The sequence below is a fragment of the Cavia porcellus genome, unplaced genomic scaffold (assembly GCF_034190915.1).
Source record: "Cavia porcellus strain 051 isolate PalLab524CR breed Dunkin Hartley unplaced genomic scaffold, mCavPor4.1 scaffold_4, whole genome shotgun sequence".
NCBI lineage: Eukaryota > Metazoa > Chordata > Mammalia > Rodentia > Caviidae > Cavia > Cavia porcellus.
Window position 1 is genome coordinate 7,855,239 of NW_026947487.1, and position 13,904 is coordinate 7,869,142.

A 13,904-nucleotide genomic window follows, 5' to 3' on the forward strand; every position below is an offset into this window, starting at 1 on the left:
ACTTGAAATGATCCTCCTGTCTCAGCCTCCCAAGTGTTGGGATTACAGGCATGTGCCACCACACCTGGCAAAATTTTTTATTATTAAAGCAGATACAGAAGGACATACACATGTATGACTCAAGGGATTATTAAATAAACACCTTTTAAATCTGTACTCAGATAAACAAATAGAATTTTTCTGGCCATGGCAGAAGCCTTTCACGTCCTTGTCATAACTTCTTTCCTCCTTCCTTGAACATAATCATTAACATGGCTTTTAGACTAACAACTTCCTTGTGGTTCTTTGTAGTTGTGTTGCTCAGGTATGTCTCCCTAGATACTAGTTCATTCTTGCCCATTAAAAAATAGAAAAGTTTTCAATCTCTGAATCGATACATCCTTTTTTTCCTTCACTGTATATGTGCAGTAACTCACTTAGACTGTAGATTTTCCTAGTCTGTATTTTGCTGATTGACTACTCTTGAATCAGTTCAGTGTCTTTGTCTTTTGAGTTGCCTGCAGGTTGGCATCTGGATCCAGAGGCTCAGTCAGTCTCAGGTTTGATTATTTGGCAAGATACATACATGGTATTGTGTTTTTTCATCTGGTTTCATCTGATTACCTCTCTTTGTGGTGCTTAACAACTAGATCTAATTGATTTGTGGTTAGTTGTTATGGTGTTTTAATTCTATTATTTTTTCATTTATTAGTAAGAATGTTTTTATAAAGAGATGATTTCCATATCAACTGTTTGATTACTCTGCTATAGCTCATGCAGGAAAGGCAGAAAAGATGCTTGACTCTCCCTACTTACTTGTATTTTCAATTTATTATTACTATTACTATTATTATTATTATTATTTGATACTGGGAATCGAATTCAGGACCTTGTACTACTATGCAGGCAGTTGCTGTGCCACTGAGCTAAATCCTTAGCCTTCATTTTCAGTTTAATGAACTGACCCTTTATCATCCTTTTAAGCTTGATTAAAAACTTGATTAACTTGATTAAAAAATATAATTTTAAACTTGTAGACTTAAACTTGAGTGTTGAATTATTTGTGGTCAGTGTTGCTTTATTTAGGCCTGTTGTCTTGTCTTGTAAGGGTGGTAATATCTTCAAAATTTTTCTAAATTCTTTTGACATAAGGCTGCTAACTCTTCAAGAGCTTCTTTGCTTTTTGATACAGCATATTATTCTTGGTACATCATGTGCATTTCTTGCCCTGGGAATAAACTTTATATTTCTTCAAAAAGGCTGTGGTTTTTTTATTGAGATTGTTAATTTCAATACCATGATGAGGGTGCTAGAGATGCTTACTGCTAGTGAGTTGATCTTAATTTTTTAGGCTTTTCTAATAAACAGAGCTAGGAAATTGTCGTGTGTTGTGGGATGTATGCCTGTGTGGTATATTTAAAGCCAAAATACCTCTGATTTCACTTTTTTTATATTACATTTATATCATTTTTCCTTCTAACTAAAATTGCTGATTTTAAAGGATATAGGGATGATAGATTTAGAGTATCTTATAATTACTGATTTGTTTTAATCACATTATGCACACAAATGCACACATAAACATACACACAGCTGTCCTAAAATAATAATAATTACAAATATTACTTTTTGGTGATTACTGAAAGTTAACTTTTTAATGTTCTGCTTTATTGTAGTTGTACTTAGAATATGTAGTCATTACATACTCTGTATTATGTACTTTTAAGCCCTCATTTAGTATTAGTTCTGTAAGTAACTATATGTGTAATGCTTACTTCTGGTCTCTGTAATCTTTTTGGTTGTTTGAAGCCCATTTTGTAGTAGATTTTTAAAAAAACTCAGAGGAATGATAGTCTCATAGTTTTTGTATATTGATAATTGCTATGCTGTTTACTACAAAAAGTTCAGGAAATAAATTCTCTGGTTCGCCTTTCCTCCCCTACTTTCTCCCTTTGTCCTTCCTCCCCTCTGTGCCTTTTTCTTTCTTTCTCACCCTTTGTCCCCTTCTCTCCTTTGTATGTCTGTCATTCTGTCTTTTCCCTTTCTCAAGTACTGGAGTTTTGAATCTAGGGCCTTTGCATTGGAGTTTGAATCTAGAGCCTTTGCACTGAGTTTGAATCTAGGGCCTTTGCACTGAGTAACATCCCCGGCCTTTTTTTTTTTTTTTTTTTTTTGTCCCCAGAGTCTTGCTGAGTTGCCCAGGCTGTGATCAAATTTATGACCCTCTTGACTCACCTTCCAAGAGTGCTGGGAAAATAGGCTTATGCCACTACTCCTGTCTTTACATTTTTTTTTTTTCTTTGTGTGTTGTATTAACCCAATTTCTTTTAGCATGATGAGTTGCTGTCTTAAGACCAAGTCCAAAGATAATCTTTCTTTTCTGTGAGAAACATGCTTGTTTTGCTGAGAAGTCTTTTGCAGAACATTTTTTTCTTGTAAAGATCAGTAATTTTACTAGAATCCATCTTGATATTACTTGTTCTGGATATGGTCTTAGAGTCATGAGAAGTCAATTTGTAGTTTCAAATATTTTTAATTTCAGAAAAAGGCCTTTAAATTATATTTTCTAGTATTAGTTTCTTTGTATGTTTCTTTCCAATTATTTGTATGTTAGATCTTTGCCTAACAGTGTCATTTATTCTTAAACTTTTAAATATCTTGTTTTTTAATTTCCAAAAATACCTTCTTTTTCATCCTTTGTTCCTTATAGGGCATTGTCTATTGTATTATTTACTTCTGTAGTTTTGCTAGTTTAGTCTTTCTTTTGGAAATATTTTTTATTTCTACTTCTTTATTAAGTATGTCACTTCATTTTTTAGCATTGCCAATTCAAATTTGTGTTTTTCTGTCAAATTTCATTTTCCTAATCCCTTTAACCCGTTGTTCTGTTTCTTTTTTTGGTACTTGGGATCCAACTCACGACCTGGTGCCTGCCAGCTTGCCAGGCAGGTGCTTATGCTGCCGAGCTAAATCCTCAACCCTCTTTAACCTGCTTTGAAATAAGTTAGTTGTTTTGTTTTGTAGACATTTTTCTTGTGATGTGTTTTGGATGTTACTGTGCTCCTTTTCCTTTGCTTTTTAAATAACAACAGGATTTGACCTCAGTCAGCACGTTAGTGTTGGTCATTACGTGAAATTACTTTTCCTAAACTTTTAAAATAGGTTAGGATTCATTGTATCTTTTCTAACTCTATAGACCCCTGCCCTCATGTTATTTTTGTGCGATTTTGAGAAACAATGGTGTTTTCCCAGCTTGTTCTCCTTCCCTGATTTTACCTTCACTCTCTCCATCATTCCTTGCACTTCCAGGAGTTTCTCATCAGTGTGGGGGCTCTCTTCTAGAAATGAGTCCTGAAGCTGGTTAATTTTTCAAGAGTTCACAGGAGCTAGATGATTATTTTTAAAAAATATTTTAAGCTCTGTGAGTAGTTTCTTCTCAGTGTTGTGGAGAGCAGAAGTATGAGAAGGCTGCATTTTTTCTTGTTTATAAACCGTATTACAGTAATCTGTCTTTCAATGAATAGTTTTAACCATCTTGGCCCCACCATCTTTTTGTCACCAGCAAAATTTCCTATCTTTTCTTGGGGATGAGGTGTTTTCACTTACATATTATTTATTGTGTTCTTAGAACTGTCTTCATGTTCACTGGAAAATGCTTGTCCAACTTGTTTTGCATTCTACTTAAAGGTTCTCACTAAAATTATTCTATCTTTGCCCACTTAATGTGCACACAAACTAATATAGTGTCTAATTTCAAAGATTCTTCTTATATTTTCTTGCTCAGTTAGGCAAAAACAAAATTAAAAAAAGAAACTGAACTAAATAGTGTCTTCAAAATAGCTGTGGTCACACTAAAGGTCTTTATTGTATTGAGTGCATACAAGTCAGTAAAAAATCCATTAACCACTAATAAATAAGTTTACTTACTATAATGTGGTAAACAAATAGATGGCAAAATTGTGGCCCTACTGATAATAAGGACATGTGAGATTAGTGGCCTCCCCCTTTTTTTCCCTGAAGTTGGCAAACAAAACCCCCATAGCCCAAAAAAATAAAACACTTTCAAAAGCACAATACACATCAATGGTGTGGGTGCTGTAGTGACATTGGTACTCTTCCCAAAGACCTGTTCCTGTGCTTTTGATGAGAAGTTTAGATTAAAAGCAAAACAAAACAAAACATTGTGACTAGCAGAAGATTTTACCATTGTATTCAACACAAACGAAAAGTAAGCCATGCCTTTTATTTTGTATATGAGTTTGTGTGTGTGACTGTGTATGTGTTCAATTGCTCTGGACTAGCATGTTTTGAGGATGGCCTTTCTTTGGAACATTGCTGGTAGCAATGATATAAACATTTTGGGGAATAGTTTGCTATAGTACATTTCAAGAATTACAAGATTGTAGGATTATTGTCCTTTTTTTTTGTCTTTTTCCTTTTTATCGGTACTGGGGATCGAACCCACGACTGCCTGCTTGCAAGGCAGGCGCTTATGCCACTGAGCTAAATCCCCAGCCTCTATTGTCCTTTTTTGATATGCCACTTTTTAGATTCTCTACTAAGGAAGTTATAAAAAATATAGTAACAGCTATATTCTTAAAAATGGCCTATAAAATAATGAAACAGAATTTAAATCTTATTAAAGGTAAATGGTTAAATAAATTATGATTTTTGTACTGAATATTTTTCAGTTGTAAATATTACACAGACAGTAAATTTTGCATGAGCTTTTGTAACGTTTGTCACATTTGTATAACCATAGTAATGACTGTGTTAGTATGTATATAAAAAAATTCCAGAATGACACATAAAAAAGATAACGTTTACTATATTAGGGTGATGAGATTATCAATGGTAATTTTCTCTGTGTTTTTTAAACTTTATTTTTTTATAATGCCGTTGTATTCAGTAATAAAATTCATATTTGGAAAGATAGCTCCTTTTCCATTTTGTATTCTTACATGAATATCTTTTAGTGATTTATTCTGTGCAAGTACATACTCTAGTTATCTGTATTTAAGACTAAATATGTAAGACTAGATGTGTTATTCTTAGTTTTGAGCAGTTGAAAGTGGAAGAAAGGTAACAATAATTTTAGAGAATATGCATAAAATGCCTAAACTAAAAATGTTTTGTTTTTTCCTACTTTAAAATTTTTATAGGTTTGTAGAATGGCTTCTGATTACTCAAGAACATGTGCTAGCCCAGATAGCATTCAGACTGGAGATGCTCCCATTGTCTCTGAAACCTGTGAGGTTTATGTTTGGGGAAGTAACAGCAGTCATCAGTTGGTAGAAGGCACACAGGAAAAAATACTGCAACCCAAACTAGCTCCCAGTTTCTCTGATGCCCAGACGGTAAGTTCCCTGCATACTTTACAAATGGCTTTATATTTACTTGCTTTTTGTTAAGAGTATCTTTTAAATGAATGAAAATTCTTGATTGTTTCTTGTTTATGTTGTGTTAATGCCATACTGCATCAGTTTTTCATTTTAGTGGAAAAATGCCTTTTTGATCTCCCAAACACTTCACACTGTTTCCAAGGTTCAGAAACTAAATTGAGATTTGGATTCTTAGAAAGACTTTTGAATGGCAATAGATTTTACCATTATATTCAACATACTTGGCAAATAAGACTAAAGAAAGGCTAAAGACCTTAATTTTCCTTTTTCTAGATAGGCATTTCATTTTCTTATTATGATTACTTTTTTTTTAACATTTGTAGCTCAAGCAAGAACTTCTATTTTATTATTTTAATTGAAATGTATTTTTTTTCTGAATGAGTTTAGAGTATGTTCTGTATGGTTCTTCCATAGTTTCCCTAAGGAATTTATAAGAAAATTTTATTTCTTTTCTTTCTCCAACTGTAAAATGAGACTAAAACATTTTACTTTGTTGTTTCATTCAATCATGACTTGGTAGATGTCTTAGTTACTTGTTTTTTTGAGGTAAAATACCTGACACCTCAAATTAAAGAAGAAGAGGTTTAGTTCAGCTCCATTTGTAGACCTTTCACTCTGTAGTTGGCTGGCTTCAAGGCAGGGTGGCACTGCAGAGGGACAGCATAGAGGAGAAACAGTCTGTAGGAAGCAGAAGGCAACAAAGCAGCGGAGCGGGGAAGAGGCAGCTGCAGAGGTCGAGGCATTTTCTTTCTGTCTCTTTATATTCCCTCCAGGCTCCTGCCTTTGGGGGATGCCACTCACACTTGGTGGAGCGCCCTTCATCCCAGCATTACATTTTTAATTCCAGCACCATACACCCTAATCTAGCCACCATAGAAATGCTCCACCTATGAGTACACAAGGCTTTGTGGAGACATGAAGGATAAATTGGAAGGATAATATAAATGTGAATTTGAGCTCAAAGATGAAGTTAACATGAAAATACTGTTAGTATTTCTCTACTTATTCATTTTTATGTATATTCATGCCATATTCCGCTAAGCCTAACCCTAACTGTTGAACTTCTTTGCTAACACTGATTTTAAATATTATACCTTGATACCCACAGAAGCATTTTATATTGTCATTGTGTTCATTTGTAGATTGAAGCTGGACAGTATTGCACTTTCGTTATTTCTACGGATGGTTCGGTCAGAGCTTGCGGTAAAGGCAGCTATGGGAGACTGGGCCTTGGAGATTCCAATAATCAGTCTACTTTAAAAAAGTTAACCTTTGAGCCTCACAGGTCCATTAAAAAGGTTTCGTCTTCTAAAGGCTCTGATGGTCACACTTTAGCTTTTACGACAGAAGGAGAAGTCTTCAGCTGGGGAGATGGTGACTATGGGAAACTAGGACATGGAAATAGTTCAACCCAGAAATACCCCAAGCTTATTCAGGGGCCTCTTCAGGGAAAGGTATGTGCGTTGTTTTTAGATTAAATTATTAGATAACAGTGGTATTGTAATTGATAGTATCTTTTAGATTTTGATGTATTTCTGAAGTTGCCCCTCATCCCTTACCCTTTGACTTAAATTTTTCTGCATCTGCTTTATAGTTTACAGAACACTTTCACATACAGCATTCAATTTTAATTCTTTATGAATGCTTTTAAATTTTTTCTTCTCTTTCTTTCTTTGAGATGAGGTCTTGTGCTATTGCCTGCTGGCCTTCAAATCTGGAGTTCAAGTGCTCCTCTTGCTTTAGCCTCCTTTGTATTTCAACTCTTAAGTGCACATCATTGCTCTTGGCTCAGTTTTAGTTTGTATATTATTATAAGAATTAATTTTCATGTGAGATATTTTTTCCCCCATTTTACTGATTAGGAAACTGGGAATCATTCATTCAACCACTATTTATTTGTGTCCAAGTGTAGTGCAGTGTTTTTAGGCATTAGAAAAATGCTGTGTTCTCATACAGCTTTAGTCTTCAGGATAAATCAAATATATAAAATAATTTCAGGTCTGGGGATTTAGCTCAGTGGCGCAAGCACCTGCATTGCAAGTGCGAAGTTGTAAGTTTGATCCCCGGTACCCCCCCCCCAATCAGTTATAAAGAAAAAATTGAATAGTGCAATAGAAAATAACTTAGGCTAAGCATTATATGAGCAATCAGGATTTTCTTGGAGAAGGTTGCATTTTAATAGACCTGGATGAAGAAGTATTTAGAATGGTTAAGTAATTGTCTAGAGTCTCACAGAAATAATTGATACCACAAGAAACTGAACCTAAATCATATATAAAGAAAGCAGGTGAACTTATATGCACTCTTTCTATAAGTGTTTTGCATTTTTTCATAAATGCTTCTTTACATAAAAATCTTTGTGAAATCTAGCCAGATGTGGTGGCACGTATCTGTAATTCCAGGACTCTGAGAGACTAAGGAAGGAAGATTACAAGTTTGAGCTCAGCCTGGGCAGTTTGGCAGTTTGGGGCTACCCTGCTTCAGGGGGGAAAAAATGTTGGGTGTGGGGCCTTAAGGATATAGGTCAGTGGAAAATCCCTGGATTCAGTGCTCAGTACAGAGGGGGAAAACCTCCATAACTTTGGAAAGTCTAAATGTTAACTTTATACCAGTATTACTAGTGGCACACTTTTCCTTCATGAGAGATTTTCTGATCTAGTTGGCTAGCAAATGAATTTTACTCTCTCATAATTTGCATTATTTTAACTTCTATAGCAACCTCAAGGCAAAGGGCCTAGGAATATTGCACTTTGAAAGCATCAGAGGATACTTAATGACATGTTGAATGTTAGGTTCTATGGAGCTTCAGATAAATTATTTGAAATTGTATTTTCTTGGTCTAATATTTCCTTAATTTCATTAGTTATATTCCTTTGAATGCCTCATTTTTATAGTGTAAATATTTCCAATTGAAAGGTTGTACTAATATTGATTGAAGAAATTTTTATGCCCATATTTTGTACTTGAGTGACTAAAGATAATGTATAATTTATCAACAATTGTTACTTTTTCATTATTTTGTTGTGAAAATTTGTTTTACCTTTTCTTCTTAATATTAACAAATAAAGTAATTTATAAAAAAATAAAAAATAAATAAAAACAATAGTGTGGGCTGGCGGAGATCCACCAGCGCCTGGGAGGGGGCCGCAGAGGAGCAGAGGAGGCTGGGAGCGTGAACGGGGTTCCAACGCAGCCGTGGGGCCGGGGAGCCAGGTCGCAGGATCGGGGAGTAGGACAGGGAGCCTGCGTCCGGCGGGGTCTGGCGGGGTCCGTGCGGGCGCCCCTAGGTGGCACAGAGCCTGGGTGCAGCGGGCCGAAGCTGCTGCAGCCAGGCGCGGCACGCGGGGCCCTGGGTCTCGGAAAGCAGCGTGGGTCCGGGGTGCGGGCCGGGGGAGGCCCGCTGCGGCCGCGCCGGGCCGGGAGACCCACCTGGGCCATGCGGCGACAGTCAGTTTGGCATGGCCTAAGGTGCCAAGGTGCGGCATTTCCAGGCGCAGTGGCTGCTCCGGCCCAAGTGGCGGCCACTGCGTGGCCTCCAACTTGCTGGGCTCCATGTGTCCCCGGGCTGCCAGGCGCGTGCACGCTCCGAGCCGTCTAGCGCGCACCAATGGGTACAAGGGGAAGGGGCGCGCGTGGTCTGGGGTTCCCTGCCCCCTTGGTGATTCACCCCTGTGCCAGCCTGCGTTTCGGGGACTCCCTCCTGCAGCCTGTCTTGGAGGCAGCCAAGGATCCCAGGGTCTCCTAGGAAACTGCCGACACCCCTAAACCAGCAGCACCCATGCCTGTGGCAGGGAGTCCTCGGCCACCCACAAGGGCACTCAGCGGGCATGGGGGGTGGGGTGGGGTTCCCCGCTCCGCTCTGCTCCACACCACACTGCACCTGCTAGCCCAGCCAGCCCAGCGAGCGGGGCCATCAGGGATCCTGAGCTCAGGCTTGGTCTGGGCGCTATCAAGCGGGACCCCAGACGGACTGTGACCTTGCGCCCCAGCTCTCTCACATTAAGCCCACTTCACAGGTGCAGGCGCGTGCGTGTGCGCGTGCATGACGACCCATGCGAGTGGGTCCCAAGCACTGGACTTCACACAGGCATCTCCTGAAAGTTACATCAGTCTGAAAAAAAAAAGTTTTACCAAATGATATTTTCTAAGTGAGAGGAGAGTGGTTTTCCTGGAAAAGCTTCCTACTAAGTATGAAGACTCCTTTAAGAAGTGATGGTAACAGTTAACGAGAGTGGGTTTCATTTGACCCTAATGCCACCCTGTCAAGCCTCATCTTCTGTCTTCCCCTGGACTCTGGGCTCAGGCCTTCGCCCATACACACTGTGAATTTGATCTCCTCGCCCTGGGAGTGCAGTAAGGGCATCCTGGTGGCCCTGAGAGCCCTTGGATCCCCGTGTCTGGAGCTAGAGGGACAGGGGAGAGAGTCATGTTCCCCAGATGCCAGTTAGAGATTACAGAGAGGGAGCCTGGCCCTGCCAATCAGGGTGACCTACCAGTAATTAATCCCATAAAGGTGTATGAGGACCTGTAGGGCCAGTACAACAGGACACAGGCGTGGGGCAGTAGCTCTAGGGAGTTTCCCACACATCAGGAAGGTGGTCAGTGTTGTACCCCCATGATGTTGTTTGTTGTCAAGGTGGGGAGGGCAAGACGTCTGTAAGAGAGCGCTTTATTTAAGCTGGTACCCAGCGGCATAGAGAAGATGGAGTTTGCAAAGCTGTGCAACTAAATCAGAATTTTGACAGATTTTTATAGCACATTAACTGAGTGACCTGACAGAGCAGGAATTAGGAAGGCCTTTTTATTTTTCCTGAAGTTACAGCCCTTGGTGAACAAAGGTTGACACATCATCATTTGTCTCTTCACAAAGGGAACAATGGTTGACACAGCAAACAGGTTACTAAGGTGATGATGCATACAGAACAGTATAGCACACCTCAGTTAATTTATAACAATGTGGTCGGTGCTCTGGGTACATGGTTACTAGGGTGATAAGCATAGAGCATAACATTCCCAACTGATTTTTGTCAGTGATCCAAATGATTGGCTCATGGAGTTTTCAAGCAGAGGTATCTGTTCATAAACTTGTGTCTTTAAAATCATGAGTTTTATGAACCTGATCTTTGACATATTTTACTAATTCATTTATAATGTAAGGTCCAATTGTTAAACAAGTAAGTGAGATTAACAGAGGCCGGAGGCCGTTGTGATTAACGTTGTTAACCAAGGAGACAGAGAAAACCATCATTCAAATCAATTCTGTTCTGAGATCTGCACCATGTTGGAACTTAGGATGCTGGGAAGCCAAGCAAGCATCTCCCCTCCCTGGTAAGTGGCTGCGGTGTGGCAGACTGCAGCCCTTCCAGGGGGAGAACCACCAGTGTCTCCTGAGATTCGTGCCATGTTGGAACTTAGGACCCTGGAAAACCAAACAAGAAGCATGCCTCCCTGGTAAGCGGCGGCACTGTGGCCCTACCAGGAGGAGAACCACCAGTGTCTCCTGAGATCCACACCACATTGGAACTTAGGACTCTGGGAAACCAAGCAAGAAGCTCCTCTGCCTGGTAAGCAGCGGTGGTGTGGCAGACTATGGCCCTACCAGGGGGAGAACCTCCAGTGTCTCCTGAGATCCACGCCATGTTGGAACTTCGGATGCCAGGAAGCCAAGCAAACATTTCCCCTCTGGTAAGTGGCTGCGATGTGGCAGACTGCAGCCCTTCCAGGAGGAGAACCATTAGCAGCTCCTGAGATCCATGCCATGTTGGAACTTAGGACTCTGGGAAACCAAGCAAGAAGCTCCCCTCCCTGGTAAGCAGCAGTGATGTGGCAGACTGCAGCCCTTCCAGGGGGAGAACCACCAGTGTCTCCTGAGATTTGCACCATGTTGGAACTTAGGACCCTGGGAAACCAAGCAAGCCAGCTCCCTTCCCTGGTAAACAGTGGTGGTGTGGCTGGCTGGGCCCTTCCAGGGGGCGAATCACCAGTGTCTCCTGAGATCTGTACCATGTTGGAACTTAGGACCCTGGGAGACCAAGCAAGCAGCTCCCCTCCCTGGTAAGCAGCGGTGGTGTGGCAGACTACAGCCCCTTCACGGGGAGAACCACCAGTGTCTTCTGAGATCCACACTATGTTGGAAGTTGCGAAGCAACCAGCTTGCCTCCCTGCTAAGCAGTAGTGAAGCTACTGGTGCATGGTCTACAGTCAAATATCCCACTTTCCTTACCCCGCTTCTTCTGTCCCCCCGTTAGCAAATGGGAACCAGAAATCTGAGCATCACCTGGGAGATTGACCATAGCAAATAAGGGGGATTTCCTTCTACCATCTCTTTGAAGGCAAATATTTTTATAACAGTTTTGTTCTATTCTGATTAATGGTACTGCTCTATTCAATATTCTGTTTTGATAAGTTCTGTAATATTCTGTATTTCATTTTATTTTGATATATGTGGTTGAAAGAACAACTATTGTAAAGATAATGAAATATACTGTGATACTTATTACTGTTATCCCAGTAACCTGCTGTGAAGTTCTGTACCAATTGCACTGTACGATTTTAGTTGGCTTTATTCTGTCTTGATCTGTTGTATTTTACTTTCAAAATAAAATTAAAAAACAAAGAAAAAAAATAGTGTGGGATGTGGTGGTGTATGCCTGTACTGTTGGCTAATGGGAGGCTGAGGCAGGAGGATTCCAAGTGTTAGGCCACCCTGAGAAACTTAGACCCTGTAGATAAAACAGGGGGGCGGGGATTGCTGAAGGTATAGCTCAGCTGTTTGGGCTTGCCAAGCCTCTGTGTGAAGCTTTGAATACAATAGCCAATACCACAAAACAAATAATAGTACAAATATGGTAAAGGAAAAATATCATACAATTTTAAATTGAGAAACATTTCACAAGTTTTTAGCATCTATTTAATCTATTAGATGCTGATTTTTTTTTTTTTTTTTTTTTTGAGACAGAGTTTTCCTCTGCTGTTCAGAGTGGCTTTGAACTCAGTAGCAGCTCAGGCTGACCTCAAACTTACATTGATCCTCCTGCATTAGCCTCTCAAGTGCAGGGATTGCAGTGCTACCACCACCTCCCTTCCCTGCCTGGTGCTGAATATTTTTAATTTAATCTCATATTTAGTTTCCTAGAGTGGTTTAATCTTTGGAGATTAAATAGATATGGAGCTTTTAGTGCAGTTATTTTTTTCATATTTTTGGTTGCTATGATTTCTATCGGTGTTAGAAGGTATGAGTGATACCTGCATTATATTCATGTACTGTACATCTTTACCCCCGTGATTCTTTACGCCCTTAATTAATAGATGCCTATATATTGCTTTTGAGTTTTCTAAATTAGTAATAATCAATCTCTTTATTATATAATAAGAGATCTATTATATAATGTTTTGTTTTTGAGACAGGGTCTTGTGTAGTTCAGAAACTCATTGTGTATTGGGGCTGGTTTTGGACTCATTGTGATCCTATTGCCTCAGCCTCTTGAGTGTCAGGGTAATTACAATGTGCCACCACACCCAGTTTATAATAATTTTCTTTTCTTTTGTACCGGAAATTGAACTCATGACCTCATGCTTGCCAGGCAGGCACTTATGCTGCTGAGCTAAATCCCCGGCCCCACAATGAGATTTTCTTGATCAGCTAGATCTAGATATTTTGTGCTAACTATAACTATAAAAATTGTTAACCAAGTACTGTGGAGTATGCCTGTAATCCTAGCTATTTAGGACCCTGAGGCAGTAGGGTCACAAGTTCCAGATGAGCTTGGGCAACTTAATGAGAACATGTCTCAAAGTATAAAAAGAGCTGGGGATGTCACTCCATGGTAGAGCATCCTTGGGTTCAGTCCTCAGTATTGGGAATGGAGTTTATTATTGTTCTGAAAGGACTGTGATCTTTCCTACTCTAAGCCAAGATACGTTTGGTATTTCTACAAGTATTTAGACTGATACCTTTAGAGATCCTGCCAGCCCTTGCAGTGAGAAAAGTTCTCTCACGTGGGTGGAAGCCAAGGTTTGTTGCTTGGCAAGTAGAACATAGACACTTCCTTGACTACCTTACAAGTAATCAGGACACTCATGTCTTGTCCTGAGTGTAGTTTCCATATTAGAATGTTTTCTGAAAGTGCTGTGAATATTAGTATCTTGAAGTCTTAGTAGAATATTAGTATCTTTGAAGTGTACAGACTGTGTGTTTTAGCATCTGTGCTCTTTAAATTCCCATGTGTGTCATGCAGGTAGTTGTTTGTGTGTCAGCTGGATACCGGCACAGTGCTGCTGTTGCAGAGGATGGTGAATTATATACATGGGGCGAAGGAGACTTTGGAAGATTAGGTAAGTTTTTTTAAAAATTAAAGTTATTCTTACAGAAAATATGATTAGAGTTACTGAGAAGCTGTGAGAATAGATATATAGACCATTTATTATGTTAATTTTAAGCTCAGGGACATATAGTTTTTATACCTACAGGCTCATGCTGTTATGTAAAATGTAATTAAATCTAGTAAGTTTTTAACCTAGAGC

The 13,904-nt window shown here is 39.4% G+C and overlaps 1 protein-coding gene across 10 annotated transcripts in view; it reads left to right on the forward strand.

Moving 5' to 3' along the window:
- Positions 1–13,904, forward strand: part of Herc1 (HECT and RLD domain containing E3 ubiquitin protein ligase family member 1) — a 224,833-nt gene that overhangs the window by 74,010 nt on the left and 136,919 nt on the right. For all 10 annotated transcript variants that reach the window (XM_063246766.1, XM_063246775.1, XM_063246770.1 and 7 more), the window contains exons 4-6: positions 5,142–5,336; positions 6,524–6,835; positions 13,619–13,715. In XM_063246766.1, coding sequence (XP_063102836.1) covers positions 5,142–5,336; positions 6,524–6,835; positions 13,619–13,715 — 604 coding nt within the window. The remainder of the gene's footprint in view (positions 1–5,141; positions 5,337–6,523; positions 6,836–13,618; positions 13,716–13,904) is intronic.